We start from the raw sequence: 22640 nt of genomic DNA on the forward strand, positions 1-22640 counted from the left end.
CACACTCATTTAAACGTTTTATACAAAATTGAGGCTTATTCATCTAAAAATTTGCATATGTTAGCTTTTTACCTTTTTACCTTTTTCAGCATTAATTATTATAATATAAAAAATAGTAGCTGGAAAAAACTAAATTAAACTCATACATTAAAATCATAAAATATTTGTCATTCAGGAAATCATTGTTTATTTTTGAGAAAATTTTAGACTGATATACATATTATAATTTCAATGCTTTTAGCATACAATTATCTATTAATCAGAAAAACAGAAGCATTACGTATTATATTGAATAAAATATGCGTGTGCACATTTGTATTTTAAAATGTAATTTACAGTTATATATCTCCGTCAAATAATTTGTACTTGAGTAAATGGTAGAAAAACTTATTAAAATAATTATGATTATGTGTGTTCTGTATTAACTCTCTACAAATTAATAATTCTGAATTAAATTTAGAATTTAGAATAAATATTAAAAATCAACATACTCGTAAAAGAAATAAATTATCATTTTAGTGTATAATTTATTATTCAAGATTCTATCAAGATTAATTTCTTGGATATACTAACTGTAGGTACCTACCAATTAAGTTATATTGTTTTCATTCATATAGAGAAAAAATATTATAAAAATAAAAATAATTCATTAGTTTCATTTATCATACGATATGATGTTATCCTATTATTATTTATCGTAAATCTTAATTATAGGCATTCCTTAGCTATAAGATCATGACAAATTTTATTTGGATATACGTAATTTAAATTACTATAGTTTGTTTCTACTTCAACTATTTGCAAATAAACAAAAACCAAGCCCTTGAGTATAAATGGTTTAATAGGGGCTTAGGTATTTTGTGAATATATTTGTATAATGATTAATTTTTATGTATGAAATTTGTAAATACTAAGACTCCTTAAAATATTTATACTTACATGCATTGGTATATTCCTTTTAGAATAAATATACCATTACGAATCATTTATATTTATTAAAACAAAAATACCGTTTTTTTCGGAAAATACATGCAGTGGCATGCCTAGCATAATTAGCACCTCTAATATATTATCTTATATAATTTCTTAGTAAAATATTTTTATATCTACGAGTATAAGCTGAATGGAGACTACATAAAGATAGAGGGTTCAATATAACAATTAATTTTGTATTTATTAAATTAATAAAATAAATAGTCAAAAATTAAAGAATAATAGAAGAACTCAAACTGCTTAAGTAGAATAAACAAAACATGTAGATAATAACCTATCATGCTAACTAAACCGGAATAATTAATTTACAAATGGAATTTTCTTTTGCAAAACATAACTTGCCTTGAAATAATTGCCGATGAAAAATAGTTAAGTACCTATGCAATTTTTGCGATATGAAAAATGATATGCCAGCGGTTCCCAACCTATGGCCCGAGATCACTGTGATATTGGGCCATGGATCAGGGGTGGACTGGTAAGTAAACGGCCCAGTCTTCTACAACAATAAACATCCTGCCCAACCCGTTTATACTATCCTCTATGAATATACCTACTATTTCGGGTAGTTTATCAAATATTTATAATTTACCTACATGTTCGTCATGTAGTCTATAGGACTGTATGACCTCTACAGTATACCTCTTAAGTATACTAAATACATATCTTATTGCGATTATAACAGTTATTGTACTAAATATCTAAAATATTAGTTACACCTCGCATAAGATCGCGGAAGATTTATTATTAAAGATGTCGAAAGAATAGAAGCTGATTTGCAATGGAGAGAAGGAGCGGAGAAAAGAAATAGACGGAGTAGTATATACTTGGAGGGCTAGTCATAAAAGATACTATCCCCAAAAAAAAGAAAAAGAAATTAGTTACATATTGATTTCAATGAGAGTAAAATAAAAAACTGCTAGAGCTTGAGGTTACCTTGCCTTTGTTTTGTAAATTATGATGAGTGTATTGAATCTTAAAGACCAATTTACCAATATTTTCTTTCGTAAAACCAATTTGAACAATTTATCAATATGATATACAGAAAAAATATAATCAGGTTTGTACATAAAAAATATATTTATATTAAAAAATTTATCAATCATCATTATTTAATTCAGCATTTTTTTCATTAAATCTGAAGTACATTTTATGTATTTAGGAATACCTAAAAAAATCTACATTTTCCAAAATATCTCACTCAATTGACATCAACATAAATATTTTTAAATGATCCTGCCCCAAAGATGACCTCAGTCTATTTTTTAATTATTTTTAATTTGCTAAATGACCTCTCTCATTTTTTCTGAATGTACGACAGAGTTAAAATATAATCATATGCAGAGTATAAAATACTGAGTGAAGAAGAGTAGTGCATAATTTAAGAATTGAGCATTTTATGGACACATATGAAATAATAATTCTTCATTGCGATGGACATTTTATTTTTTATTAGATCCTGAAATAAATATGATTTAATACAATTGCATTAAATTTAAATATATAAATAGCTAAAAGCTATTATTATATATTTTATAAGAATTGTAAATGTATGTACGATATACTTATCCTGTGATATTATTGAAGTGTGTTTACTATTATTTTGATCATTCATGTTATAGTCATAGTTCACACTCATATTAAAACCAAAATCATCAGATTCAGTTTCAAGATCGATAATATTATCGTCATCAATTTTACTACTTACTTCAAGTATTTTATAACTGTTTTTTTTTCTTTTATTTTACAAGCCTAAAATATATTTATATATATTTGAAAATTATTGTGGTTCAAAAATTAATTTCTGGTGGTCGAGACCAACCAAATCAGATAAAGTGCTTAAACAATATTCCAAATAGAGCTGATTAAAAAAAAAAAAAAAAAATGGAATTAGGTATTGAGTATCTGCTATTATGTGCATATAAGTTGAAAAACTATTAATCAAGTTGCCAATTAGTTGATCAACAACATATTGAAACATTACTATACGAAATTTATCAACAACATTTGCATTTGTTATTTCATCAGTAAAATTTTCTTCAAAGTTTTTCTTCTTTTTTGCGTATTCGTGTTTAAGGCAGTTCACTTTGTATAATCACAGTCTCTGAAAGTACGTCATTCATAGGAAAAGAAAATAGTTTTGCATTAGAAAATACCAAAGAAAACTTTATTTTTCCAATCACTTCTTTAGAATTTTCTAACATTTCCCAATCAACCAGCATTTCCAAATTGCTTGTTTGTAAATATTTTGATATTGATTCAACAATTTCAATTATTTCTAAAAATAAATGAGCCATTAGATCCTTTTCACATATACACGGTTTTCTTACGATTTCCGTAAGGCACAGTAACTAGCTGCGTACATGGTCAGTTATTGTTTGTAGAGTGTATTGTTGATTTTTCATTGTATTCATACACGATTGTAGTAATGGATAAATATAAAAAAATATTACTTTAATACATGTAAATAGACACTGTCAGCGTTTTAAGAGAAATATACAAACCACGTACATGTGAACGGTATCATACGGCAACACAATACCGTGACGGAACTTTATACCGTTGTGTTTTAAATCGTGTACACTTGCACGGACGCAATACGGACACGGCACGTGAGAAAACCTTCCATAAATAGCCATATATTAGTGAACCGTCACGGAATAATGTATGTGTAATAAGGCTCTTAAGATGATATTAAAATCATAAAGCTTGTTTCTTAATGATGCAGCTATCAAATCAAATGTATTTGAATTTGATACAAAGCTAAACCAGAAAGAACTGTATCAAAAAGACATTCATCACCACTAAATATTCATTTTAAGATTTTCTCTCTTGGTTACCATCTCATTTCACTTATTTTTTAGAGCTTTCTTAGTTTTTAATTTTTAGATTTCTTTAGAGTTTCAATATATTCATTCATTATGTTAATACATACCATGAATAACCTATGTGTAATCATAATACATACCTACTACGAATTATTAACTTATTACAGTAACGTACCAACCAGCAACCAATAGCAGAAGTTTTAAGCTGTTTGGTATTTAAAATTTAAAAATACATTTATTAGTAATATACTAATATCGTAAATTAATGTTCATGAGCTCCCGGCGGCCCATATATTGAGCCGGCCCGGTGTGCTACGGCACTTTTAGCACACCTGTCTTATCCGTCCCTGCCGTAGATCATATATTGTTAACATTACAAAGCTATATTTTTAAAAAATTAAATATCAGCTAGTTTAGAAGATTTGGTGATTGAATTTTCATGTGGTCATACTATAAAATCATTTTTTCAAATCACATCATTAGTGCAATCCTGGTTAAATATTGGGCAAGATTATCCAACGATCTCTACAATCGCACTTAAAAACTTGATGGACTATATTTTGACAACCTATCGGTGTGAACGAACCTTTTCTACTTTAATTTTTTTAAAGAATAAATGTAGGAATAAAATAATATTGAAATCGATTTAAAGCTAAAACTATCCAATTTCAATCCAGACATTGATTCTCTCGTGGGGTCAAGCAATGTCAAAAATCACATTACATTTTATAAATATTAATTAATCTAGTTCAGTAAAGTTATTTTTTCGATAATCAATTGTTTTTAAATTATTTTTGTAATAACTGACGTATGTGTACATTATATATATATATATATATATATATATATAACTATTGGTGGACCTCAAAGATTTTTTAGAAAATTGGTGGTCCGTACTACTAAAAAGGTTCAGAATATTATGCCATTTATTAGATGCGTTCAAAATAAAATAGTACAATTTGTTTAAGTCAACATTCGTTTAAGTTATTAATGTTATTAAATTAATTATATCAAGTAACAATAATAATAGAGTATAAGCGGTATATTATTGTTAATTTTTTATTGATGACGTCATCATTTCGGGAAAAATAAATACCATAATAAAACTAAATTAGCCACATCGCCGATCAGGAAAATGTTAATGATGTCGGCTATACGTCGAGACCATGACGTTGATTGTATTAAGTTATATCTTTTTCTTCTTCTTCTTCTTCGGTAAATTCGGCCACTAGGACCATCCCGACATACATCCTTGCTTCCTCCTCCTAACGCTTTCACATTATTTCTAACTACGTCTTCCCACCTCAGACGTGGTCTTCCCAGTGGTCTTTTCCCAGTAGGATTTTCTTCTAATACTATGCGTATGAGTGGGTTTTGACTACGCCAAACATGCCCAGCCCATGCCAATCTTTTGTTCTTTATTGTTTCGAGTATACTGGGTTTACGAAAGAGTGTTTCTAGTTCATCATTTTTCCTTATTCTCCACTCACCGCTTAGCATATCTTTAACTGGTCCAAAAATCTTTCGTAGTATCTTTCTTTCCAGAACTAAGAGTTTTCTTTTATCATTTTTTCTTAATGGCCATGCCTCAGCTTCATAAGTAATTACAGGTCATATTGATGTGATGTATAATTGTTTTTCAAATCTTTTGAGAGTGATCTTGATCCCAGTAATTTTGCAAGGCCATAAAGGCATTTATTTCCTGATTGAATTCTTGCCCCCCATTTCTATTTCGATTAAGTTATTGAGTTATTAAGTTATTTTATTGATTAAGTTATATAAATTAAATAATATGGTTAACTTTCGTTAAAATTACTTAGAATATGAAAAAGCTTTTGGCACCTCAGTGATCATGGTACCCGGTGCATACGAACCTCTCGCACCCTTAGGCACGGCCCTGAATATATGTAATATAAACTTAATGCTAAAAATGATGAAAGAGTAAATTTCTAGTTATTCGTCGAATATTGAGAGTATCACTTCATGGATTAAGTATACAAACTAGTGCTGTGTGTATCAGTTAATAATAAATTATGGTATATTTAATAACTCAGACCTCGATCATATTCATAATAATATAATTAAGCTACGCCCCATAACTTTATATTGTATTTTAGCATTGTACTTTTTATAATATTTCCGATAATAATAATGGTATCATTGTAAATCCTTATGAACAAGGAATGCATAAATACGAAAAGTTGGTGTTTGGGGAGTGCCGTGCAAAAATAGAATCTCCCCTAGGAATTAACCTGTCGCCGATTTTCGAATAGGTAAGGTAGAAGTGCAAGATGATTTCAAACGCACGCGTGCACACACACACACACACACACACACACACACACACATACACAAGCACATGCACGTGTGTGCACGACTGTTTGGACTTATGTAATATTACAGGCTGCGGTAGCCATAATGACGTTGGTGCTCGTAGCATGACGACGATGAGGTGGGTGCTATATATTCGAACTCCCTTCCTGACATGGAGACACCAGTGGTAGTTTTGAATTGCAAATTTGCTTCGACCCGCCACTGCGCATCTGTATTCCTTTCTTCCTAAAAAGCTTTGGGACGATAAGTCTTAATTATTGTTAAAACGTATCACACCAAGCTCACGCGATTTGACATGATAATTTGTTTTGGAAAATCTAACCTACCCTTTTACATTTAATCCCTCATAAATATCGTCATTTTGGACGATTGTAGTAATATTATATTATTATTATTATTATTACAAGGTTTCTAAAATATTCGTTTTTTAGAGTTATTTTACATTTATTGGTGACTTAAATAATTATAAATGTTCTTAAAATCAATTAATCAAATTTCAATCAAACAAAATATGTAAATATAATTCAATCGGTAATTTTTTGTAATATTTTCTTACATCCGTCTATTATTATTTATTATACGTGTTAATCATTATCACGTAGTAAATTGTTATTTTACAGTGAAATATATCAAATATCAATTCCAAATACCAGATTAATTTAACAAACTTATAAGGAATTTCAATCAATATATAGCTGAAAATGTATAAAAATTAACAGTCTCTGCATTCCATTCAAATTATTGGTATGAAAAGATTTGATTAAATTTAAATTTTATTGCTGTTGTTATTAAAACTTAGAAAAAAGAAAAGTATTCATTGACACACATACAATAAAGCTCATAACATTGCTTACATCATGTTAAATTATACAGTTAATCAAATGGTTTTCAAATTGACAACTAATTTTATTCGTATTTTACGTGAATACTAGGTCTTAGACATTTCTTAAACTTCTACCTGGTTACTTTATTTATTCATTCGGTTATTTCGACATTAAACCAATAAAAACTACTTATTGAATTTCATACGTATTTGATCAAGTAATTGGAATTACATTTGATGGTATTAATTTGATGTTCTTTAAGAAAAACACGAACCATTCATAGGTAAACGATTTGAGACATATAATGTATTTGATTACAAAATAAGGGTAAACTGTTTAATGCTATTTCAGTGAACGTAATTTTAGAAGTATTGCGTTTAATATTATTTTGAATTTTCCGTTTAGACGTGAAATTAATTTTATCTACTGGAACAAATTACACCATCATTTTTATTACAAAAATCATCATCAGTCAACTTATGTAATTATAATTTATAGGCAATTATTATTTATGTACATATATAAGCATAAGTTTCAATAACTTAAAATGTATTTTATAAATTATAAGCAATGCTCAAATTGGGGTAAGGTACGCAGGGGGGCGGAGCTCCTCTACTATTTTTTTTTTTTTTTGCGTACCGCAACTATATTTTTCACCGGAAAGGTGGGACGCCACGTTAATCCTAAATGATGTCCAAAATAATTTTTATGTGAATTTCAATTTACGTCAATTTGAAAACGAATTTTAGGATTTATAATATCAAAACTATTTTTATAATTAAAGATTATATGGTGATTATGATAAGGGACAATATCATCATTTCTGAAGAAATATAAATAGCAATTTCTGTGAATTTGGTGTATTATACTTCATACATTGTACGGTTTGTTATTAATATTGGCGATGGACGATATCATCATTTCGGAAAAAAATAAATGCCCGCACCATAAATAATATTCAAAGGCCGTGGCCCGCACTAAAAAATAAAAATAAATAAAAACAAAAACCAAATATATGATTATATCATTCGATTCATGAGACTGCCTGATCAGCTACAATTATGTTAATTATGATTGATTGCGCCGTTACCGATCCTACAAATACGGCGGTTGTCGGCAACGACTTGCGTATTTTTGTGTTGAGGACGGGAGTGCAGGAGGGTTAACCACTTAACTCTTAAGGTCGGAAACATGTATATTTGTATAATAAATAATAAACTAGTGGGCGCCCAAATAAGACTTAATCGTAAGATCCAAATAATACCAATAACATACAGTATACAATAATGAAACCCGCTTTGATCGGTCCACTGACCACGAGGGGCTAAATAATAAAAATGATGACCTGGTTGCGACTTCACGGCTCTGAGATGTTACCGGGGTTTCACCAATATGGAGGTTTCGCCAGAAAATTTCACGTATATCCTCCGTGGATCTAGGAAAAGCCAAAATCGCCACAAGTGCCCAGACGCAGAGAACCGGAGCACGTATGTTGCGTTCGGTTACACCACTCAAAAAGACAACAAGGCTCGGCGGCCAACAGCAAAGCTTACGGCCGAGACACATGAGTGGAACCGCGGGAGGGGAGAGTATCCATTAAGATATCGCAACTTGTTCCGGGTTCGATCAATTATTTTATTTTTATTTTCTATTGTAACATGTAGGATGTTGGTATTTTTATCAAAATATATTATATTTGGAATTTAAATATTAGTTTAGCTGAAAAATGGCATTCAAAATATATGTTAAGTTGGCGGTGGGGAGGGGTCAGGGACAAAACCTCCGACGGGTCTGTGTTAAATAATTGCGCACATCGAATGCAGTTTTCAAATCGTTGAACTGAGCTCCTCTACTTCATTTTTTCCAATTCGAGCACTGGTTATAAGTATACCTACTGATTACTAACCATATAAATAGTTATAAAATAAAAATGAAACATATAACTTCAACCATATATAAAAATTAATTGAATAAAAAGTATCTATTTTTTACTTTATATAAATGAATAGTAAATATTATAATAATTTAAAATTGTTTGGGGTAATGAGATGAGGTCATATCATGTTATAAACATTGATAACTTCAAGTATAAAACTAAGGTTTTTATTTTTTTAAAACAAAGACGATAGTCGATAACTTGTAAATGAAGATGAAACATAAGTCAAACCACTTGATACACTTTTTTATGATTAATGAACCTTACGGTTGCATGATGTTAATTCATGAATTTTCAAAACGATGTATGTAAAGAGGATGTGTACGTGTATAGTATTCTTTGACAAGTACAATGAATTTCCGGGTGACTATAAATGGTATACACTTTAACCATTAAAAATATTTTATTGTTACTTAGTATCTATTAATATTTAAAATATACCACTTATATAAATTATTTTTATTAGAGCGATTAAATAGACAAAGCATAGTTAACATATATGTAATAGTGATGGAAATAAAATCCGGATTCTTCGAAAATCTGTCAAATCTGGATTTCGCATTTCGCATTTCAGGCTAGAAAATCCGGATTTCGGATTTTAAAATCTGAGATTTGGATTTATTATTTCAAATTTCTGTATTATAATCATATAACTTTCATTACACTACTTTTTAGTCGTTAATTTAATTCTCGAACAAGATGATGGTGGTCTAAATAAGATATCTTAATAATTAGTAAACCCTTTAAGTCTTAAGTACCATTATTTTAAGAGACACAACTAATAATAACTAAAATATATTTTATGATATCCGACTTATATATGTTACCGGAAAAGATGACAATCAGTCCGTGTTGACAATGACTAGTCAATAACGATAATGCCTGATTTAGTAAGGAATTAATGTCAATACCTAATCATTGATAACAATTCCTAATAAAAGAAGGCATTGATAATAACATTAAAAATTAATTTAATATATTTTAATACTTATTAGCTACTTATTTAGGATAAATCATAATCTTAATCTTTATTGTTACGTGGTAAATTACTATGATACTTGGAATTATATAATCTAGTACAGCGGTACCCAAACTGTGCTCCGCGAAGCCTTTGGTGCTCCGCAATGGTTTGCCTAGGGCTCCGTTCGTAATACCACAAAAAATTTAAAAAAATTTTCGTTATTTAAAATTAATATATATTTCATGAAGACTTGAATGTTCTATAATCAGATCGATCACCGATAAAGCGGTGTTGATATTTGTTTGAATGCGGATTTATAACATTGCCTAATATAATACGGAAATGTTGATAAAACTACGAAATATCCAACATTGCCTAACCTTTCCAGTCATTGTCAACAATGACTAGGATATACTGACAATTCCTGAATTTTCATCTTTTCCGGTAACATATATATATAAATATTTAATGTTACACAAAGACTTCTATATGAAATTCTTAATTAGATTAGGTTAATATATCATTTAATTTTGAGAATGTTTAATTATTTTGTATTTACTATAAATAGTTCTTGAACGAATACTAATTCAATGTTTTCAAATCCAGAATCCGGATTCAATGCGAAATTAGGATTTTAGAATCCAAAATCCGGATTTCGGATTTCGAACTTCAAAAATCCGGATTTTCAAACTTCAGCGAATCCGGATTTTTCCCATCACTAATATGTAATTGTATAGTATATGGTGTTTCAAAAATCTTCATCCGATTACGAACTGATATAGTTCGGCAACGATTAATCGCAGGTTAATGACCAATGTATTAATGTAAAGATGAAACTGAAGCTCTTACTGCTCAAAGCATTCGACGTTGGCACCAAACGTTCCAATGAAGTGGTTGTCTGTGTGCATAGAAACGCTCAGTTCGACCTCGTACCTCTTACGAAAATATTATATGTGTTGGACAAAGTTCCGTTCGAAGTCCACAGAAGTCTACACGTCGTGCAGACCTAAAGCCAATTTTGACCCTTTGGCATTGAAGACAAACCGAAAATAACTGTTACAAGTCCTCTTACCGGATGATACACAAAAAGGATTATTTTTGCAAATTCATATCCAAAAAACAAGAAGAAAATGAGTCATTTGTCTAACTCATTGTTTTTTTGGACGAAGCCACATTTTATCTGTGGAAAAGTCAACCACCATAATGTCAGGATTTGGATTTTAGAGCAACCATACGCAACTGTTGAGCATCAAAGAGATTCACCAAAAATCAATGTTTTCTGTGCAATTTCCAGGAAAAAAAGTTTACGGTCCATTTTTTTTTTTTTTTTTGAAGAAAACATAGTAACGGGTAACACGTATCTAAATATGTTGCAAACATGGTTGTTTCCAAAGTTACAAGCGGATAGTGATGAGTTTGTTTTTTAACAAGATGGAGCACCGCTGCACTGGAAGTTAGAATTTCTCCGATATTTGAACGGTGAACTCCCTCAGTGATGAATTGGGCGTAAAGGAAACGACGATTTGGCGATTTATCTCTGGCCACCACATTTCCCACATAAATCTCCCACATCACAGTGTGTGATTTTTTTTTTTTCATGGGGTACATAAAAGATAAAGTGTATGTACCATCATTAACTACAAACTTAAAAGAGTTTAAGATCAGAATTAAAGATGCTATTAATGCCGTGATACCAGATATGATCAGCAACGTTTGGGAAGAATTTGATTACTGTAAGATGTGTGTCGGGCAGCCGGTGGGGGTCATATCGAACATTTGTAACCAAAGTAAATAAATCTTGTCTATTTTAAGAATATATTTTATTTTATTTCACCCTTATATCTTTATTTTTAATATAAATATAAATTTTTGAAATTGGGTAAACATTTTTGATACACCGTGTATTTATTATGTTCATAAAATATTTAAATTGAGTTGTATTAATATTACATTATATAGTCTTGTATTAATATTTCAAACGGTATATTTGTCAAATTTAAGCAAAAATAATCTATACTTTCATGGTTTTTAATAATTTTATTTAATTTATTTTAGTGTAAATTAATACAAATAATAGTGTGAATATATATATATATATAACAGAGGCAGCTTAACAGCTTAACTTTTTTCGGCCACGATCTACTAAAAACATACTTCACCTTTGAAGATCGACTTTCTTGGAAAAATGTTTTTATTATTAAATAATTATTAAGAAACATACTTGCTTAAAATGTGTATACATACATAAAGTATTATAAACTAATTACTAATTACTAAAAATAATATAATAATTTCTAAAATCTAAATACTTACATATAATTAACATTTTAATATTTATTTTGTTGATCTGGGCATTGCCGAAGTGCACGTGGCCTAAAAATAAATTTTAACATGATCGACTGTGAAATCGTCCGTGATCGACTGGTCAATCGCGATCGACCGTTTAGCCGCTCCTGATATATACAGCCGACTTTCGGTAACTCGAACCTTGATAACTCGAAATTCTCGATATCTCGAATAATTAAAGTCCCCTTCAAATAACAGTAACACTTAATGTTTTAATAATCTTGTTAACTTGAAAATAAATTTGGCAAGTTTTCTATATTTCGGATTTTCATATTCAAATTCAGTATTAAAAATTGTTTATCAAGGCCATTATTATTCTTATGACTTAATTATGACTTATTGTTGGCGACTATATCCGGGTTTAAGTTTTGCGGGTGTATAGAACACCGTGAGAGACTGGTCAGGTAATAATAATGTCGATAAAACACTGATCCAACACAATTCAATGAACTAAAAAATGGACTGTATATTAAACATAAAAACACTAATAATTACAATGCTACGGCCCGTTGCCGGCAGAACGCGACATACCCTATTTTAATATAATATTCGGCCCGATGCCGGTAAAAACGCGATATAAAAATATTATAAAAAATTGATCCCGGCGATCACTACTGATGAATTGTATAGTTTACAACAACAACTAACTGACTGTGTAACTGACAAACTGTAGAGTCCGGGGTATGTCGGCCTTTTATATCCGTAGCGCACGGTAGCTTGAGTATTCTAGAAATTACGCGGCTGCGCCGCCCGCAGACCGGTTTTTTCCCAGAAACACGTGCCGCCGTGCGCCCAGTCGTAGACCGGCGGTGCCCGCGAACTACCCCGAGAATATTCTAGACAAAACTATTTCGAACACTTATTATTTTTCAAATGTTTATCTGAAAAAACATTCATATTTAAAGGCTAATCTTGTTCAGGTGAAAAACATAGCAAAGAAAGAGTAATACTCTTGTTAGGGGCAAATATGTCGGGTACAGAAAAATTAAGACCAATTTTGATTGATAAGTCGAAAAAACCAATATGTTTTAAACAAGTAAAATCATTACCATTAGATTAGTATGCGAACAAAAAATCCTGGATGACATCCGAAATTTTTAATTTGTGGTTAATGAAATTAGATAAAAAAAAAATGGCCACTGAGTAAAGGAAAATCTTACTTATTATTGATAATTATACTGCAAACAATTTAACTTCAACTTTTAATGCTATTCAAGTGTAGTTTTTATATCCTAATACTACGTTTGAATTACAATCATTAGACCAATGCATAATAGATATTTTTAAAATATTTTACCGAAATTATTTATTTAAACCACTAGGGAATTTTTGAAAATAGAATTTAGAACAATTTATTAAATAAAAACAATTAACACCAATTCTTCAAAAATAATAAAACGTATGTAGGAATACAAGAAAACATATTTTTTTATTCCTTTAATGTAAAAATTAAATTATTTAAAAATAAAAACATACTTTCTAAAAGTATTGATAACTCAAAATTTTTAATAAGTCGAATTTGTATTTTTCCTCTTGAACTTAGTTAAGTTACAGAGAATCGACTGTATATATATATAAAGCCCGTACGAGCTTTTCTCCACCATGTAAAAGTTTTTTTTTTTATAATATATTTATATTCATCTATAATGTAATTTTCTTTATTAATCCTTTTCCTTTATTTATGAGTAAGGTGTAAATGACCACGATAGTAAAATCCAATTACTCTGGCCCCAAAAAGGGTCTCGGTATTTGGTTGGCGACCCATGTACCTTTGAAGGTGATCGTCAACGGGCGATCGACAGAACTTTATGTACTGAGATATCGCAACCTGTACTTTATATTTATGTGGGGCTTAGTCCCCTCAAGACCCCCCTCCCCGATTTCTGCCTATGTCACAAACACAAACGCAGAATACAAAATAGTTTTTTTTTGTCGCATTCTATATGCCTGCATTAACTTGGAGTAGGACATAGTGTTAGTATTTTTAATTTTAATGGATATTATAATTTATAAGCTTCATACACAGATAAAATAACCTCCTCTTCCCTGAAAATAAATCGTAGTTACACCATTGATTGAAATTAACATAATGATAGTTTGGTTTAAAAAAATTTTGCACAGTTGTATAAGATATTGATATTTTATTACATAGGCAGGTAACAAAAAATATAAATATTTCATTAGTGGAGGGGGCTCAGCCTACCCACCGTCCTCCACCAATGAAAAATAATATTTTTCCTTGACTGCTTAACACCAGTATTAACCAATATTAACCCGAATAATAATGGTTATTAAAATCCAAACGTTTGTTTAAATGATGTATTGTGGTGTTTGAACACCCGAATATATTCAACACCAGAAACTTGAAAAACGAAAAAATTATTCGTGTGAAAAACCTTCATAAAAACCTTGAAAAACCACAAGGCACCTGGTGAAGATGAAATTACCGGAGAACTACTCAAAATAGGAGCGGATATCTCTAAATATATACATTGACTAGTAGGTTTAATATGGCAAAAAGAGGAAACACCAAAAGAATGGAAGACAGCTTTAATTTATCTCATCCACAAGAAAGGCGATAAAAAAATACATAACAATTACAGAGGGATTGCTCTGCTTAATGTAACTTATAAGATTTTATCTTATTATATACTAGATAGAATCAAACCTTGGGCAGAAGAAATTTTAGGAGACTACCAGGCTGGATTCAGGAAAAACCGCTCTACGATAGATTAAATCTTCATTCTACGCCAGTTATTACATAAAACCTAGGAATATAATAAAAGCGTACATATGTTATTCATCAATTTCAAAAATGCTTATGATTTAATACATAGAGCGTCCCTAATTATAACTCTAGAAGAGTTCGGAATTTCACGTAAGTTACTAAATCTCATAGAATGTAGTATTAGTTACAGTGAAGTCAAAGTAAAAGTAGGACTCACGCTGTCAAAACCAGTACAAGTGACAACTGGACTAAGACAGGTTAGGGTGATGTTATTTCACCTGTTCTATTTAACATAGTCTTAGAAAAAGTAATAAAAGAAGCAAATCTAGATAAAGGTATAAAACTAGGAGAAAGTAACATCGACATTTTAGCATATGTAGATGACATAGTTTTGATGGCAGAAAGTAAAGATAAGCTCAAAAAACAATCAGAAAAACTCATAAATTCTGCAAGACGTATAGACTGAGAGATTAACGTGGAGAAAACTGAATATATGGTAGTTCAAAGATACGAGCAATACCCCCGCAACGAGTGGCTAGAAGTCGATAACCACAAGTTCAAAAGAGTACAGCATTTCAAATATCTTAGCGCAATAATAACTCATTAGAATGAAATAGTTATGAAAATAAAAGCGAGAATATAATCTGCGAATACATTTTATTTTGGCCTGACAAAGTTATTAAGATCTAAATTAATTTCAAAAAATTTGAAATCCCAAATATATTAGACACTTAAGCCAGTTGTAACATATGGTTCGGAAACTTTGACCTTAAGGAAAACTAACGAAAATGCTCTAATAGTGTTTGAAAGAAAAGTACTGAGGAAAATGTATGGACCATGTAAAAACGAATCAACAGGCAAATGGAGAATACGCAAAAACAAAGAACTTGAGGATTTATATCAAAGGCCAAACATTAAAGAAGATATTACCAAAAGAAGATTGAAGTGGGCAAGTCATTCTTGGCGAGAATCATGAGTATCAGTAAAAATAGTACAGGAGAATGTACCACAAGGAAAATGACCACTTGGAAGGCCGAGATTACGCTGGGAAGATAGGGTCAAAAATGACATAGATAAAGTGAGACCAGGGATGGAGTGAAAGGATTTAGCATTGGATAGGGAAATGTAGAGGCAAATCTGTTGAATGACATGGTCTAGAACAGTGGTTCTTAACGGGGGCGGTACCGCCCCCTTGGGGGCATTTTGGTCTCTCTGGGGGGCGATAGTTTTGAAGGGGGCGTTGAGGGGGTGGTTAGCTTTTTCAAACTCGGAGATGAAAAATATTACAATTTATTATTATTATATAACAACATTACAAATAATTGAATGTGAAATCAGAATAGTTGTAATTGCGACAATTGCGTACGCTATGCAACGGCATACGACATGTTATCTAATCGCATTTTACGTATCGGGAACGTCCTGTTTATAATAGATTTATTTTTACATTTTCAACCATAACTGGACTATTGTATACTGTACCTTGCACTCTTGCAGTACGTGATTGATATCGTTACAGTGAACGTCGCGTTTTCGAATAAACTAGTGCGTTTTTCTGACAACACTAATAAATATTTTTATAATGAGTGATCATGGTGCAAAAAAGAAGTGCCGTCAGTATTTAGTAGAGTACCTAAAGTTTGGTTTTATCGCATCACCACTTAATGTACAGTTACCGTTGTGCCTTATATGTGAAAAAAAACATTTTCGAATGAGGCAATGAAGCCATCAAGAATGAAAGATAATTTATCAAAAATTCATTACGATAAACTGGAGAAACCACTTTCGTTTTTTCAGGCTCTTAAAGCAAAAATTGAAAAACGGTCTACTGTGAATAGTTTATTTAAAAAACAAACATCTGATCTTGATAAAGGACTTGTCGCTTCGTACAAGGTGTCTTTATTGATAGCAAAAAACAGTAAACCTCATTCAATCGGTGAAACTCTTATTTTACCGGCTCTCAAGGAAATAACCGATACTATGCAAAGAGAGAGTACTAGCAATAAGATGATTAAGTCAATTCCTTTGAATAATGACACTGTCTCCAAAAGAATTGATGAAATGGCAGATGACATCGAAAACAAATTTATAAATTATCATATTTAAGAGAAAATAATTTTGCACTACAGATTGACGAATCAACTGTGACAGATAATAAAGCTATATTACTAGCTTACGTGAGGTTCATTAATGAACGTAAAGAAATCGTCGAGAAATTATTGTTTGCTACAAGTTTGATCACTGATACCAAAGGGTCGTCGATTTTTCAAGCGGTGGAGGAATATTTTATCAGAAAAAATGTCCTCTTGACAAATATTATTGCATACGCAACGAATGGCGCTCCTTCGATGACCGGTCGTCATGTTGGGTATATAGCCCACCTAAAAAAAGCTGTCCCAGGTGTTATTTGTGTTCATTATGTTATACATTGCCAACATTTAGCTGCTAAAAACTTAAGTGGTGTGCTGCACGAAACCCTTCAATTCGTCATAAAAGCTGTAAACAATATTAAAGCAAGTTCACTCAATGACCACATGTTTCGAGAACTTTGTCATGATAATGATGAATATTTTGAAAGATTACTTTTGCATACTGCAGTAAGGTGGCTTTCCAAAGGAAAATGTTTGTGTCGTTTTTTTGCATTATTTGACTCTATCATTGAATTTTTCAATAAAATTGATCCTGTCTTAAAAGAAAATTTGAAGCAACGAAAAATTGAGAATGGGTACCTTACAGATATTTTTGAAAAAATGAATGAAGTCAATTTGAAGCTCAAGGGAATAAGATGAACTTTATCAAAGCCAAAGGAATAATTTCCTCATTCATTTTTAGATTAGATCTTTACAGAACAAACATAAATCGTCAAGAACTGATTCAGTTTCCGAATCTCAAGTCATGTTCAGACGCAAATGGTTTAATTCCAGAAGACAAAATTCTAATTTTCACTGATCATATTTTGCAGCTCAAAAATGACATGAAATCAAGATTTCAAGACCTACTTGAGTTACAAATCTGTAATTGGATTTTAGATCCAATTTCGTTTGAATCTGTGAAAGATCTCGAACCTCATTTACAAATGGAGTTTATCGATCTTAAACACGACTGTGAGGCACAACTTGTTTTTAAGCAGGTCGGTTACGAGCTTACCTGGATCAAGCTTAAAGACAATTATCCACAACTATGGCAACAAGTTAAATTGTTGCTTCTCTCTTTCCCGTCAACGTATCTAGTTGAAAAAGGATTTAGCGTTGTTGTTCAGCTTTTGATGAAACAAAGAAATCGGTTGGACATTTGCAACAAAGGTGATCTACGTTTAGCTTTGACCAATATCAAACCAGACATTGTTACATTAGCAGCTACTCATCAGGCTCAGGGCAGTCATTGATAGGTATAATTTGTATATTTTATAATTTTTTTTTTATAGTTCAGTAAATCTTTTTGTATATTAAAGTATTAAATTGTTTTGTTAAGTTGTGTAAAATATAACCATAACTATCTAAAAATAAGAGTTTTTACTTTAATAGTTTAATTAATAATGTTATAATATACTGATGAATAAATAAATATATAAATATATAAATATATATATATTTATAAGGAGAAAATTTGATTTTGCACGAGGGGGGGTGGCGTTAGCAATTAGTTATTACGATAAAGGGGGCGCTGAACTAAAAAAGGTTAAGAACCACTGGTCTAGAAGGCCGAAGTTTTGAAAACAGAATGCACTTGCTAGAAGTATATTTGTTTTAATAACCAGTGTATTATGTTAAATGTATCACCCATACGTTAAATCATTCAGCTTAGTTTTATCTCTTTGGATTAATTTTATTACGTGAAGTATAATTAATATACTTAGTAGAATACAAATAAAATAACATAATTATTACTTAATGGCAGGTGCCGAATAATTTTCCAGAGGCTTAAATAAAATTATATCATTCATACAAAACAAGAATCGACTATTAATGTCAACATAATCATACCTCAAGTTGTTCCAGTTCTACCTACACAAAAATTCAAAAAATCTTTACTATTTTATTTACATTAAAAAAAAAAAATGTTAAATATTACGATTTAATTCGGGTTATTAACATTAGATTAATTATTTAAAGGCGGAATAATGTTAAATGTTAATAAATATAATTATATTAATAATTATAATAAATGTTTTAATTCACCGTTTGTTACATGCTTAATTTTTATTCAGATAACGATTATTATTTAGCATTGTTATAGAGGTGTCAAATATTCTGTCTAAAAATGCGTGATAAAAACAACTGTATACAATATAATATAACTGCGATTTAAAAAATAATTTTATGTTTGAAGATTTAAAATCTAATGTATTGGTAAATTAATAAATAAATGTATTGTAAAAGGTAAGTTGTTATTTCGTATTAATATTAAAGATACATACTATAAGTATATTTTATCAAATGTTTTGGCCCTGCCAACAGATATATATATATAATATTATGTCATTAATTTTAAGCAATATATTATTATTGATTTATTTATTATTATCTAGTAATTTATTTAATTTCATTAGGTTAAATAAATGGACTATCAGGTTTTGATCAATTTGAGTTTCTTATATGTTTCCATTTACATCAAATTAATTAATTAATTTGAAACAATTTCGTTTTGATCTCATAAACTGTTTATATTGTTTTCGATTAAACATCTTAGATTTTTATACCAACATTAAATTATGATATTTAAAATGTAAGCAACTCCATTTCTATGAACCATGTGTAAATAAATTATAAAAAAACCAACAAAAATATATTCATTTTACAATTCTGTGTGTTTTTGGGAAGTCTATGATATATTTTTTTTTTTTTTTTTTTTAAGGGTGAGTACTCTAAAATGTAAAGAACTCAACGCTGTGTGCTTTTTTGTTGAAATTCCTTAGCTAGTTTTATTATACATCAAATAAACAAATAGTTGATATATTTCATAAATAGTTTACAAGAAAAAAATGTATTGTACACAAAAAAATAATTCATATATTTATAATTTTATATCAGATAATTAGATCTATAAATATATACCAATATACTGGTCAGTTCTAATATCCACGAGATGGTGTGTGCGATCGTCCCGTGGTACACGACTGGTATATGACTGGTTGCGGTATGTTGTTAGTGTACTGCTGTCGTTCGGCGCGGACGGCTAAATAGCGGCGTAGACGGCAAATAAGAGTACATACGGTGGGTGGTCAGCGGGCGAGCTGTAATAAGCGCACTGTGGTCGGTAGACGGCGCTTAGTCAGCGGCTGGCGTGTGACGAACGAACTGTAGTCGGCGGACGAGCTGTAATCGGCGGACAGGGTGTGGTCGGCAGACGGCGTGTGGTCGGCAGACGGCGTGTAGTCGGCGGACGGCGTGGTATGCTACAGTCGTTATTCCATGTTATGCATTAACATCTACTAAACTCCAGAATATGGTGCCAGAAGCGAAAGTTAATACAATGTGTTTTCACGGGTGAAAACAGTGACCAATGAGTTGTTTCCGTGATAGTCGGAGAACGATGCTGTGTTTGAACGGTGTACAGCGGCGCTCTTATCTGTATGTTCGTGTTATCCGTACCGATGCAGCACCGCTGTTCATTGAGCATACTTTTACTTATTTACCTGGTTTTACCTTATGATTTCGTGTACAATGGTTGGTGTGCGATGGTAGTTGATGTTCTACGATGTCTAAGGGACTTAACGTTTGACGGATACGTTTTTGAGACGTCCGTAAACTTGGTGTTTCGGTGGCTGTTGTGATAGCTTGGTCCGATTGCGCCATCTTTCGGTGATTCGGATAGCGTTGTGTGCAGCGTTGGTCCGTGTTGACCATTGTGCAGCAATCGCCTTAGTCGGTCGGCATCGTTGAAACTGGTGGTGGTTATTATTATTATTATAACTAACTAGATGTCGATAATGGTGTGACCTTTTAAAAAAAGTATCGAGTACGGCTCATTATGTAGATTAAAATTGGTTCACATATTATAATAAAAAAAATCACGCTTAGGGATTTTGTAGGGTAATAAAAAAAAAATCTCATGCTAACACTGCAACGGTGACATAACCGAGTGATATATATATATATATATATATATATATGTCACATATGTAATCTAAATTTAATTTCATAACTTCATATAAGCAGCTTATGTAACTTGAAGTTGATAATGGTTGATTTGTATTTATCTAATTTGTTGTAAGTCTTGTAATTTACAAAAGTGAGTCAAGTTCTGGGCATGTCTGACATTTTACAAATACTCATACTCATTGATTTTGTAAAACATTAAAAATTATTTTTAAAATCGAACAATGAATACATAATTATTACATTATAATTGATATATATAGAGAGAGAGAGGGTTTCAAAAATAACGCAGGATTTAAATCTGCTATAAATTAAATTTATTTATTTTTTTTAAAAATATAACAAATATATCATTCTCTTCAGGAGAAGTTAAAGTTTAATAGTGAAAAACAATATCGAGCATATGACCCTCTCTACTAGCCCTACAGGCGATTATTCTTTTCATAAAATTTACCATCACTCGATCACACTTTGCCCCATCAAGTTCGTTGAAAACACGACAAATTTCTTGCTTAGTTCTGGTAAACTCGACACTTTGTGTATCCCTATAAGAAAAATCACACGGCATAAAATCACAAGATCGAGGTGGGTAGCTTTGGTCACGCAACGAGATTAGTCTGTCCGAGAACTTCTCACTCAACAGAGAGATTGTTTCTCTTGAAGTGTAACAAGTTGCGTCTTATTGATGTAACTATACAAGAGTACCTACTGAGCTCAGTAATTTTCTTTGGTCTTATTTGAACCAATTGAACATCGGCTAAGTGTTATATGAAAAAAATCTTTATTTCGTGTATTACCTAGGATGCCAATACAATTTTGAATTTGAATACAATCAAAGATGACAATTAAATAAGAAAATTATCTGTCAAAAATTATTTAAAATGTTGAAGTTAGATAATATTTAATATAATTCAGTATTATGCAATTAATTTAATAATATAGTCTTTTTGAAAAATATTTTAATTACATTTTAAGTATAAGGTCTTGTAGATTTAATACTAAATTTATTAATATTGCCATTTTTTTAAAATTTGATTATGCAATTATTTTTTAACATAATTTTATCATTAATGGAAATTTAAAAATTTAAACTTTAATATTAAACCCACTACCACATAAGGTAAATTTTAGGTTCATGATTGTTCTTAAGATTTTTAGTAAATAGTCGATAATTATTTCTAAAATTTAACCTTGCAATGATATATAAAATAGTATGAGTATCTACCCCATATCACCGTCACTGTAGGATATTACAAATTATTATGTTCAAAAAATATAAAACAAAAGTATTATTGAAAGCAGTTTATTTCATATATATAATTTGTTTTAATAAATACTTAAATTACAAAATTTATACATATATATATATTGCGATTTCGAAGTATACACAAACATTTATAATAATATTCCGAATTATCTTACATACTAAAAATATTTTAAAATTATAAACAATAATTTCACTATGAATATTTATATACAACTGTGATAAATTAATTTGCTTAATTTATAAAGAAGCGACAATTTTATTGTGTTTAATATTAGTTTGAAATATTTGGCTAGTGTAAATTACAAATTTTTTTCATTCGATTACTTTT

General features: G+C 30.4%; 2 protein-coding genes across 2 annotated transcripts; both read left to right on the forward strand.

The window, feature by feature from the left end:
* Positions 1 to 16666: 16666 nt before the first annotated feature.
* LOC112679434 (SCAN domain-containing protein 3-like) lies at positions 16667 to 17736 on the forward strand. Its single transcript, XM_025549226.1, has 2 exons — positions 16667 to 17011; positions 17077 to 17736. Exons 1-2 carry the CDS (start codon positions 16667 to 16669, stop codon positions 17734 to 17736), a joined length of 1005 nt encoding a protein of 334 aa, XP_025405011.1.
* Positions 17733 to 18332, forward strand: LOC112679435 (protein FAM200A-like). Its single transcript, XM_025549227.1, has one exon. The coding sequence runs from the start codon at positions 17733 to 17735 to the stop codon at positions 18330 to 18332; it is 600 nt and encodes a 199-aa protein (XP_025405012.1).
* The last annotated feature ends 4308 nt before the right edge of the window (positions 18333 to 22640 follow it).

The sequence above is a fragment of the Sipha flava genome, unplaced genomic scaffold (genome assembly GCF_003268045.1).
Source record: "Sipha flava isolate LNK unplaced genomic scaffold, YSA_version1 145_pilon_pilon, whole genome shotgun sequence".
NCBI classification, from domain to species: domain Eukaryota; kingdom Metazoa; phylum Arthropoda; class Insecta; order Hemiptera; family Aphididae; genus Sipha; species Sipha flava.

Excerpts from the sequence above, each read along its gene's own strand:
- LOC112679435 (XM_025549227.1), top strand. The coding sequence starts at position 17,733 with ATGAACTTTATCAAAGCCAAAGGAATAATTTCCTCATTCATTTTTAGA.
- LOC112679434 (XM_025549226.1), top strand. The coding sequence starts at position 16,667 with ATGAAGCCATCAAGAATGAAAGATAATTTATCAAAAATTCATTACGAT. Across the intron at positions 17,012-17,076 it reads CCAAAAGAATTGATGAAATG|ATTGACGAATCAACTGTGAC; the intron begins GCAGATGACATC and ends TTTGCACTACAG.